Source organism: Odontomachus brunneus, unplaced genomic scaffold (assembly GCF_010583005.1).
Source record: "Odontomachus brunneus isolate Ranch 3 - 2012 unplaced genomic scaffold, Obru_v1 Obru_scaffold_293, whole genome shotgun sequence".
NCBI classification, from domain to species: domain Eukaryota; kingdom Metazoa; phylum Arthropoda; class Insecta; order Hymenoptera; family Formicidae; genus Odontomachus; species Odontomachus brunneus.
In genome coordinates this window covers 14656-27411 of record NW_022639743.1, presented here as the reverse complement: position 1 = coordinate 27411, position 12756 = coordinate 14656, and the positions used below count along the sequence as shown (strand labels likewise).

The window sequence follows — 12756 nt, the reverse complement described above, 5'->3', positions numbered from 1 at the left end:
ATATATATATATATATATATATATATATATATATATATATGTATAATCTTAAATAAACAACATATATATTGCAGCAAATATTTGTTATTGTAATACTTGTTTGCTTTAAAAGATCAAGATGTGTTTTTAAATAAGATTATATGATATTTTTATTATATAATATTATAAAGGATAATAATGTATATATACACATTGTTTAAGCTCAAAAAAACTAGAAATATAAATATATTAGAATTAAAATATTGCTATCTCTCAAGACAACAATCATTACCTAAAGATTTTTAAAAAATATTTATATGAGTTAACTGATAAGAGAGAGAATTAATGCTAATAGATATTAATAGATATGTTAACATTGTAAGAAGATAATTTCTAGAGAATCTTATGTTTATGTTTACACTTCTAATCGGAGCTTAAACAGTGTAGAATCGTCTGAACAGAATATGATTTAGGTAATGATGATCATCGTTTTCAAACTTTGCGAGAGCGTAGAACGAATTGATGTGACCGAGAAAGTCCACATCGTTCTGCAATATTCGCAATAGCTTTCGAGATATTAAATTTTAAATATTTGGATGAAAAGAAGAAGAACGCTCAAACCGCTCGAACTCTAGTGTAGTCCGGTTAGCCAAGAAGCGGTTGGCGGCGTATAACAAAAGGAAGGACGAGAGCTGCTCTTATGTTTCACCGTCATCTACTTCTAGGTTAAAGTTTAGACCAACGACTCGATCGCTCCTCTCTTTTTCATCCAATTTCCTTTATAAATTAATATCCCAAAAGTTATTGTAAATATCGCAAAACAATATGAAATTTTTTGTTCACCTCAATCCGTTCTACGCTCTCGTGAAGTTTGAGAACGGTGATCTGGAATATATATACGTAATTATAAATTATGCGGGAAAAAGTCAGTAAATTACAAATAAACTCAAAATCAGTACCAGTAGAAACATATTTTGATATTGAAAGACTAGTAAAGAGGAAAACTGTCAATGAAGAAAATTATACTGAAAAATAATTATTTTTCTTTAAAAAGTTTAACACATGTGGTTTCCTCAATGCTCTATTATATATTATTTTAATTTCCTCTTACATCTTTCTATATGTAATACATCGTTTGTTACTGTTTTATGTACCTTCTTTTTAATTCTTAATATTTAAACTTCTTCTTTAACTCTTAATATTTAAACTTTTACAAATTTTCTCAACATACAATGGCATCCCATGACATCTGAATGAAAAAATTTAAGGTTGAAATTGAACTACTCATCACGATGGTTTCAAATACAAACTCGTTGGAAAATAAACATATTTTCTTAATAAACAGATTTACTTATTTCATTTCTTAGAAATATTTGAAACTTAATTTTTGTGAATATTACAGATTTTTTTCTCGCAACTATATAAATCATAGAATGTTTTACTTACCTCCCAATTAGACCATTTGCAGGCAAGGTGTATGCAAAAGCAGGCGACAACTGTAGGTTTATATTGCAAACACATCGTTGTCAGATGTAAACTGAAAAAATATCATTTCAATATGAGTACAAAGATTTATATAGTCTGTAAATAATTTATGAATTATTTGATAATTATAAAAATGTGCAATACATAAAATAAAAAGTGTATCAGCATCTTAGTTATGTGTATCAGTTACGTGTATATAAATAGTAAGATAAATTTGCAAATTCGGAATGATTGTACATATACTATATTATAGTATAATTTTATGAATCTATTATAACTATATTATAATTTTGAGATTTATAATTTATATAATATAAATATTTCATTTATCGTACATATTGTAAAATTTTATTATTATATCCTTCAAAAAGAGAGTTGGGTAAGTCAATTTTTTTAGAATTAAGTTAATAACTTATAAAATTAATGTAAATAACTTATAAAATGAACTTAGTTAAGTTAAAATTACAAAAACTAACTTAATTAAAAGTTCAGTTAAAGTTATATCAATTTATTAAAATTAAAAATTAATTATACAAAGTAATATGTATGTTCCTTCACATAAATAACTTCCTTAATATGTTCCTTCACATAATTTTTAATCGTAGATTCTATACTGATGTGCAACAAGAAATGAAATGGTAGTCTTTTATATGAAACCGACTGTTTTATATGTTCAGGATTCTATGTAAAAAAAAAATACTGATGTTTAGAAAGATGAACAAAGAATTCTTTTGTTATTGCGTTTTATGTTTTTTATTTTATTTTTAAGCAAATATGAAATTATGTTAGCAAATATGATGATGTATTAATGATGTCAAATGACATATTAAAGACATATTAATGATGTCGTTAAAATACATCATTTAACTCATTTAAAACTATTTAAGTTGAAATGTACTAGCTTATTAACTTAACTTTGGTTATCTAGATATTATCCAACTCTGATATCTTTATAGATGGATCTGACAATTAATTTTGAATTCTGATTACATAGTCTTCAAATGATAGAAATAAACCGCTTATTTTGAAAGTGTAGCATGTCCAATTTCAACAAAAAATTGATAATTTAAAAATTTAATTAATAATTTAAAATTTAAATTATTATGCTTACAAGTAAATATGTACTTGTTATCTCTTAAAAACTGGTAATCAATCAGAGAATAATATTTATGTCATATATAATAGAAGATTTAATTATAACAGAAATTGTAAAAGAAATTAAAAATCTACTTGTTTTGAAAATATATAAAATCCCGTAATTTAAACAATATATTTAAATACTTCGGAGTTATACAACACACAATGTTATAATTACATGTATTTATTGCCTATAGATTGCTCAAGATTATTTTAAAAAACTTGTTTAATAGAACAGCATATATATGAATTAAGCATATATATGAATAAATTATTCCTTAATATATTAATGATAAAAAATATATAAGAAAAACTATAGTTATATATTTAAAACTTCAAGTAAATAATTATCGACATTATCTATTATTTATCATATTCTATTATTTTAAAAATTTGTATCATTGTAAACATTCTTACTTAAACAGAATTAAAATATAAAGAAATTTTTATAACAGAGTTTGATATGAATATGATGTGAGTTCAGGTACAGTTAGAACTCTTTGGTATTTTAGTCTGTTAATTTTGTGTAAAGTAATATTTGGTAAATTAAACTTTGATTATGCAAACAATATGAAGTTATTTATTATTTACTTACTAAATAATACTATTAGTAAATTGAAATATATCCAATTGAATATTTCAAAATACAAAAGTGAGTTTATATCACTTTCAAAATAGACGGCTTAGATAATAAATAACATAAAATACCTGTTAGACGCCATGAAATATGATGTCTGTGCCAAATCCTTGCTCGCTAAAAAGGTGAAAGTTTACTGTAGCCAATTGTAAAGGATTCGAAAGAAATGTGCCTCATAATGTATGCAAGTGTCAACTGTACCTTTTACTAGTTGACAACATCTAACAACATGTGTATGGGGATGATCAATGGCAACATCAAAACCTAACGTTTGTAGAAGGACATTTTCGTTGAACACTAAGTCTTGAGCTTGTTCAAGAAATTGCTGCAATGATAAAACAAAATGTAGTTAAATGAAGCTAAAAACAGTCTACAGTTTAGAGCATATATTTATAAAGAAGATATTACAGTATGTAAACCTGCCTCAGACCTGCCGTCAGGACCTTGTTCTCTGTGAAGACACATATAAGCCATTTTGATAACATGTTCTAATTTCCTTGGTTGCTCCTCTACCTTTGCTGCTAAAAAGAGTGCAGCTACTGCAATAGCATTTCTGTGGAACTGCGTCAACGAGTGGAACACATAAAACCTGTGCATGTATACTATGGCTGTGTTGATGCATAATTGAGATCTGATATTTATTATTGTTAAGGAAAAATATTCAAAAAAATATTATTATAACAAAAATATATATATACTACATATAAATTATTCAAGGAAATATTATCATAAAATATATATATTATTTTCAGATGTAAATGGCAACTTGTAAAGAATTAAAGCAGAGAAAAAATAGATATGTGAAAGGATTTTGCATCTGTGCAAAATCTGTAAAAGATTTTACACAAATTATCTATATATCACTAATCATATTAATCAAATAACGAATATTTTTTGTAACATTTACATCTCCTTTTATATAATAATCAAAATATCCTGGTGGGAAGGTATTTGAAGTCTGTATTGTTAGATATCATAAACGATCATGAAGTTTCTTGCAAATTTTCTATTCACAAAAATGTTCTTTCTAGTAAAATTCACACACAGAGAGGTACAGTAAAGAAGAACGTCTTTCTCCCGTTTATGTTTCCAACTCATTAATAAATAGAAACATATAGAATAGGGAAAATTTTGTTTTTATGATTTTCATCTTCAAATAACAGAGGTGAAGAGAATAATGATAAAAGAAATGTGCAGTAAGAGTTAGTATGAGCTATTAAAAATTTTATATAATTTAAGTTTTTTATACAGATTAAATGGTAAGATCAGAAAATAGAAAGTACAATAGTTTATATATAAAATAATTTATTTTATTCTCAGATTTTACATTAATGTGAGAAAGTTGATATGACGAATTGAATCGTTGATTCTTCTTGTCCATCCCTATCAATAACCAAATTTTAATGTTACAAGAACAACACTTGTAACAGATGTGTAACTATTAATTATTAGTCAGTTCTCTAAAGCTTAGTGAAGCTTATTTATATATCAGGAAAAAAATATAACAGAAACATTAATATATCATAATAATTTCTTTGATTATAACAAAAACAACTGAATGATAAGACAATAGACTCAATTATGAGTGCCACTGTTGCCTCTAAGTTACAAAGATTCTTCAACCATGCACGAACAAGCATCATGAACATTGCTTCATTGATATTGAGGAATATATCCTCATAGATTCACAGAATAAACTGCAAGACAGCTCCTCATTGAAACTTAAGAATCTTCGATGTTTTTAGAAGCTAGAACAGAAACCTAGAATGCAAATCTAACAGAGCACCTAGGAAACACCTAAGAAGATGAAACTGAGATTTTTCACTCGCTCCATCACTGCGATACATGAAACAGAAACAAACAATGCTTAAGTAAGGAGAATACCAAAAGAATGTACAAGAAATCTGTAGTTATTACAGATCTCTATACTAAAAGCTAGGCTTGGCAAACAATGCTTAGCCTTTCTCTCCCTCTTTCTGCAAATGACCTTATTCTCTGATCTCCACTGGAAACGACGTACGCACACGCCCAAGAACGCGCCATTAGCGCGAAGAAAAAAAACGCCAGATTTTCCACAAAGCAGTCCTTTCACGCAGCGTACGTCGCAAGGAATTCAACGAGAATGACCGTTTATGATATCTATAACGCACGAGACTCCAATATGGTGTGTCCCGCGTTCTCGCACGTCATCCATGTTTACGCCATGCGGGATAAAGACCACACTGGTCGGGCTCCGTTAGGACGAGTCTTGCGAATAGGCACGTGGAACGGGGAGTAGCGTTCGCTACGTGGTATCGCCGTGGGATACCATCATCAGATTATACTCGTGGTGCTCCGATTCAGCGAACAGGAAAAGCAACGGAGCGCGCGCGCGGTGTAGGGAGAGGATAGCAAGAGACATCGCGCAGAAAGAAGGAACACGATTCCGTTCGCAAGCGTGTGCTACATGCAACTTGCGTTTGCAAGAAAGGATACACCATGAGCCGTTGTCCCATGTCCTGAATGAAATTGGCCGCCTGCTGGCGGTAGCTCAGCTCCTTGTCTGCATCGATGCCGCATCTTCGACTTGGCGTATTTGCGAGCTGTTCCTTCGTGAAGTACCATTTTTCGTCGGTCGCCATTTATATGTACACACAGCTCTCAGTCACTAAATGCACACTTCACGGCGATAGCCGTGGACTAGCTGGCGGGGTGCGGGGGCGGCGGGTAACGCACTCGATACGCACTACCACAGCGTCGTCTCGCTGTCTACTTCACACCACTCGGCAAGCGATCGAAAATGGCGTGAGTGCTGCTGTGTCTGTGTGTGTATATATGTGTGTATTCTTGCACCGAGGTGTGCGTGTTACAGCTTCGAGGTCTGTTACGTATGTAACGGTTCATCCGGCGTGCGTCGTCTAAAGTGGCGAAGCGAGATCGTTGCTCACTCTCGTTGCGGATTTTGTGTAATTTCTTATTCTCTCGTCGAGGGAACGACACGAGCGTTCAAGGTGGTCACTTTGAATAACGGAACCTCGAAAGGCGCCTCCACTTGCAGCTAACTTCTCGCAATCCAAATGACCAACACCATTTGTTACCGGGATGACTTCGGGGATCCACGATCCGACATAAGAACGAAATGTGCCTGCGAATACACGTTTGCGTTACGAGGGCGTGCGAGAATGTCTCATGAACGTTGTCGCGTCTCGCAAACGCGGTGCATCGTCATCGGCCCGAATCTGCACCTACACCTCGACGTAACGTAACGCTAATAGACATTACTCGTTGCGTAACTCGTGATAATAGGTGGGCCGTCGTCGTTGTCCGTCGTCGACGGCGCGTATCCACGAGGCCTCCTGCACTCCTTACGCTTTTACGGATGTCGATCCCGCGGAATCCTCCGCCGACGTTTTCGCTCGCCTCTCGACAGCGCGGCCGCGTCGTGCAAACGCTCGTACGACGTGCGCGCAGACTACGCGCCGGTGCAGGAGGTGTGGCGTGACGATCACGGAACTATTGGAGTCACTAGGGTCGGTGTAGTTGGATTTTAAATTTGGCTACGTTCCGAAATTCACTGCCAGTACTGAAATCCTATAATATACGTAACATAAACTATAGATTTTCAGTACTGGCAGTGCAGCCTGTTCGGAACGCAGCCTTAATAGCGAATTCGGTTGCTTGCACTAGTGCGCATTCAATACGCACTAAGGCTTGTTCATAGTATGTTATTATATTTAAAAATTGCTTTAAATAAATTCTCAAATATTTTTAACCAATAATATAATATGTACAATATCCGTACGAATCACTTTATTAGCTAAAATGTTTTTAAATATGTATTTAAGACACAATCTTAAATATAAGAATGTACTGTAAACAAGCCTTATGGCTCCTGCACACAGGACGCGGTAATGCTTACCGCGCAGCGGAAGTTCGCGCGACAGCCAATCAATATGCTGCTTTCCGTAATGACCTTCTAGCTCTTACGGAAAAACAACATATTGATTGGCTGTCGTGTGGACTTTCGTCGCGCGGCAAGCATTACCGCGTTCTGTGTGCAAGAGCCATTGGGCGCGTTCAGCAGACGCAACTGTTGTACAACTGTTGTGTAGATGTCTGCTGAACGCACTTCGCTCAGTTACCGCTACTCAACATGTTCCGGGAGCGGACGCCATTTTTCCCATTAAACTTTTTCTCCGCTACCTACGCGCAACATGTTGCGAAACAAGATGGCAGCGCACATGAGAGAAGAAAGAAGTAAACACTATTAAAATCGTGTATTATAGTATATTTTTTAAAATGAGCTTAAGAAATTGTGATACGTAAATTGTGATATGTAAATCTTGCATCTAGCAATTACCTGTCACACAAGTAAAAATATGCCAATATAATAGAAAAGAGGGCCAGCGATGTAACGAGCATATAGAAATCTTGTATCTCTAGCTGCTTAACTTGAATAACTTCCGAAATACCGGCTTTTTCCGTATCCTCTTTCCTCGAAAGTCTATCAGCTGTACCAATCGAATCTAACCTCTGTCATATTCCAAATAAGTTGCAGTCACGTGACGAGATGTGAGATAAACCGTGTTCAGCCCGTTCAGCAGACACGATTTTCATCACTAAGCGCTACGTATCATTCGCTCAACCGCTTTGCAACTGTTGGGATCTGCTGAACGCACCCATTAGCGCGCACTCAGTGCGCACTAGTGCGCAAGCTACCGAATTCGCTATAAGATCGCCCTAAGCTTATCTTGAAATACTATACGTATCAGTTTATTGGCTACAAGGCATCTCAGGATGAACTCAATACAATCTTAATACAAAGTGTCCCGCGTAATGGCTCCTGCACACAGGACGCGGTAATGCTTGCCGCGTGGTGGAAGTCCGCGTGACAGCCAATCAATATGCTGTTTTTCCGTAAGAGCTAGAAGGTTATTATGGAAAGCAACATATTGATTGGCTGTCGTGCGAACTTCCGCCGCGCGGCAAATATTACCGTGTCCTGTGTGCAGGAGCCATAAGACGTACGAAAAGAAAAATATAAGTAGAACATATAAGAGTGAACAAAAATTGTATAGGTCATTTTTCAACAACCACGTAAAATTTCGAGATATTAATTAAAATAGTTGGGCATATCAGAGCACGACGACGTGGCCGGCGAAGAAAATGGAAGAACGCACAAGTACATGGACGCACACACAGAGCTATTCATTTCAGCATGCCAAATGGCCCACCTCTCTGGCCTATAAGATAGGCCCGCGAGCAATCGTCCATTTTCTTCGCCGGCCGCAGCGACCCGTACGTCCCACATGCCGTGTCGCCGCGCTCTGATACGCCCAATTATTTTAATTAATATCTCGAAATTTTACGTGGTCGTTTGAAAAATGGCCTATATAATTTTTGTTCACTTTTATCTGTTTTACTTATATTTTTCTTTTCGTACGTCTTACGCGGGACACTCTTCAGGGGTTTTCTGCATTTTCTGCATGTTTTCTGCATATTCTGCGCGTTTTCTGCGTATAATAGGTATTTTATACATATTATACGCAGAATTATGCATAATACCTTTCTTACATATTACCCTACTGAAAAATTGTTGAGATAACAATAGAAAATTTGTTGAGATAACAATAGAATTCCCAATTCAATTCTCAGTTGAATTCTCAAATGCCGTTTCCGCAAAAATTCGCATGTAAGATCTCAATTGAAATATTTGTATCTGATGGAAATAATTTATTGAAAATATAATGAACTTTTGCTGAAATGCTTTTGAAAAGCATTCACAATTTTGACTCAATTTTATTAAAATTTCATTATAATTTCATTAATATTACATTATAATTTCATTAAAAGTTTATTATAATTTCATTAATATTTCAATAATATTTCATTAAAAATGTAGAAAAATTCAGTGAAAATTCATTATTAATTAAAATAGATTGAGAAAAGTATAATAAAGTATTATTTTGTCTAAATAATAAAAAAACTATAATTTCATATCTTATGTCGTTTATTTATTCGTAAGATTCGCGTGGATTTGATCCCGTGTCACACGGCATCTATTTTTAGATAACTATGCGCTATTCAATGCCTAACTTCAACAATCGTACGGGAATTGGTAATGGCGATGCGCTGTAACGATATCGTGGTGGATTGTATTTACAATATACTCTTAGCGTTACTACTATACTATAGCGTTTAAAAATGTAATGACAATATTTGTCAGTAAATGTTTCAAAGGATGTAACAACAATCACAATGCGATTAATATTGATACAATATTTATAACTAATTAAATTTAAACACAACGTGCTCGCAAAAAAGAGAGAAAGAAGGAATATTCTCTCTCTTTTGCGAGCACGTTTTTAATAAAATATTATTGAAATATTAATGAAATTATAATGAAATTGTAATGCCCAGCAAACACAGAACATAACTGTGATATAACATAGGAATAACATGTAATATAATTGCTGTTATACGTTATTAATATTGAGGTTACGTTATACGTTATTAATATTGAGGTTACTTAATTTCCTTTATAACCCCTTATAGAAATATCATACTAAGAATCATTGATAATTACTTATTTTCAGTATTAAAAATATAAGGGACTGCGATATAATTATGTTATAAGACTGTTATTATGTTATTTACTGGTTAAGTTGCATCAACAATATAACAGCAATAAACTTTAATATAACATGTTATATAAGAAGTCTAATGTTTGCATTACATTTCAGTTGTGCAATATTTTTATACACACTCTTATAGAAATATCATACTAAGAATCATTGATAATTACTTATTATCCAGTATTTTTAATACTGAAAATAAGTAATTATCAATGATTCTTAGTATGATATTTCTATAAGGGAAATATGAAATTATATTTTAGGTATTTCTCGTATATAAAATGTGATATTTTAATATATGCAAGGATTGTTATCACGATATTGTAGAGTTTTTATAAAAAGAGTCTAATCATAACCTTACTCTGTCAAAGTATTGTGAGAGAGAAAGAAGGAATATTCTTTCTCTTTTGCGAGCACGTTGTAGGTTAAAATTTGATTACTGATACAACATTGTATCAATATTAATCGCATTGTGATTGTCGTGTCAAACATTTACCAACAAATATGTCATAACATTTTATGAACGATATAAGAATATATTGTAAATATTATCTATCAAGATATCGTTACGGCGCATAGGTATCACCAGTTCCCGGACGATCGTTGAAGTTAAGCATTAAACAACATGATCTAAAAATGGATGCCGCCTGACAATAGGATCGAATCTACGCGAGTTTCACGAATGATTGAAATAATACGGAATATGAAATGTGTGTCAGTTTTTTTTATTATTTACAAAATAATCATACATTATCACTTATCTAAACCATACTAATGAATAAATCGTTGGAATTCAACAAAAAAATACATGTATAATGTGCTAACAAATAACATATAACTCTTATATAACTTTTTAGTCACATGTTACTTTTATGTTATATTCACGTTATATAACTGTAACACATGTGAGTAGGAAATTATAACGAACGTCTATATAACCTACTATATACAAGTTATATTGCATGTTACATTCCGTTTCATTACGACAATGTAACTGTTATATATCTATGTTTGTTGGATGAAATTGGATCAAAATTGTGAATGCTTTTCAAAAGCATTTTAGTAAAAGTTCATTATATTTTAATAAATTATTTCCATCAGATACAAATATTTGAATTGAGATCTTACATGCGAATTTTTGCGGAAACGGCATTTGAGAATTCAATTGAGAATTCAACTGAGAATTAAATTGGGAATTCTATTGTTATCTCAATAGAAATTTTTCAGTAGGGTACCTATCCCTGATCACCCTTATAGAAATATCATACTAAGAATCATTGATAATTATTTATTTTCAGTATTAAAAATATTGGATAATACCCACACAGCACGTAATATCGCAGAAATATCACAGCAATATTATATTTTCATTGCAATATTACCAGAGAATATAACAGAAATAATGCTGGAATATTACTAAGATATCACAGTAATATTAAAATGTCCGCGGCAAATGCATCACAATAATATAATGGTGAAAATCACAATGATATTACTGTGAGAAAATCATAATATTTAAAAAAATATACTTATATATTCCTAGTGTTCTCATGTTTCATAAACTACTACGTATCGAAGGTTGTCAAATACACTCCAAACTCTCGTGAAATCCTCCAGCGATAATTTCGATCCCAAGCAGTATACCACTGCCCTTATAGAAATATCATACTAAAAATCATTGATAATTACTTATTTTCAGTATTAAAAATACTGGATAATAAGTAATTATCAATGATTCTTAGTATGATATTTCTATAAGGGCCATGTCCCGCATTAAACTGTTGCTTAACCTGACGATCGAGCGCGCACGCGGTGACTCTGATGACTCCAACGATGTTCTTACAATTCATGCTTATATAATGTATCCTTATAGTGTTCGCAGTACATTATAATATACTTAGCAAACATCAAATAATGATTATATAATTTTTACTTAGTGTTTGTTGGATAATTTGCTGATAGATATTGAAACGATGCAACAACATTCGATATGCAATAAATATTAATATAATGTAGTGAACAAGTAATAATTACTTTTAGATTTTTAACAAAATGTTATAATGATTAATTACAAACAAAAAAAATTAAAAATCCAAAAAAATCCAAATTAAACAAATCGAAATACTAAATTTTAAAAAATTTTAAAAGAAACTTTTAAAAAATACTATTTCTGTAAGACAAGGTGACTTCAAATGACGCCGAAATAACGTTTTAATGATGTCTATAATGTCAAAAAAATTGATATGTCAATTAATGTCACCATTCTATTTAGAATATGATATATTGCTATAATTTAACTATAATATTGCAAATATATAAGTGTAATATTTCAATAATATAAATGTATAATATTTCAATGATATAAGTATGTAATACTGCAGTAATATTTATGTAATATTTCAATGATATAAGTATGTAATACTGCAGTAATATTTATGTAATATTTCAATGATATATGTAAAGGTGCAATATTTCAGTAATATTTCTGTAATATTTCACTGTGATATGTAATATTACCACTATATTATAATATCACTGCAATATTACGTGCTGTGTGGGTAAGTAATTATCAATGATTCTTAGTATGATATTTCTATAAGGGCACGAATGCACTTGAATTTAAACTCATTTGAAGTTTTGGCCATTTTTTCGGGATTTCGCTCCATTGTGTGCTGCCATGTGTGAGAAAATATGCTTTTGAGATGCTATGCACACGTGCTACGAGTAATACGAATTTTACTTAATTTGTGTGTTCCCCCAATTGCACAAATTTACACAAAATTATCCTAAAGATATTATGAGAAGATCCTAAAAATAGCCAGGATATTCTCCGAAGATTTTGTGCTATCTAAGTAAGTACCCTTATAGAAATATCATACTAAGAATCATTGATAATTACTTATT

At 32.1% G+C, this 12756-nt stretch overlaps 1 protein-coding gene across 5 annotated transcripts in view; it reads right to left on the bottom strand.

The window, feature by feature from the left end:
• LOC116853238 (cyclin-T) overlaps positions 1–12756 on the bottom strand; it is a 39862-nt gene that overhangs the window by 20088 nt on the left and 7018 nt on the right. Inside the window, exons 1-6 of one of the 5 annotated variants that reach the window (XM_032834195.1) lie at positions 6500–6733; positions 5714–6362; positions 3647–3869; positions 3440–3563; positions 3310–3355; positions 1426–1516 (exon numbers count right to left, since the gene is read on the bottom strand). In XM_032834195.1, coding sequence (XP_032690086.1) covers positions 1426–1516; positions 3310–3355; positions 3440–3563; positions 3647–3869; positions 5714–5859 — 630 coding nt within the window. In that variant the 5' untranslated portion in view covers positions 5860–6362; positions 6500–6733. Of the gene's footprint in view, positions 1–1425; positions 1517–3309; positions 3356–3439; positions 3564–3646; positions 3870–5713; positions 6734–12756 lie in introns of those variants that run through there. The other 4 variants (XM_032834194.1, XM_032834196.1, XM_032834197.1 and 1 more) reach the window with 4 other exon arrangements.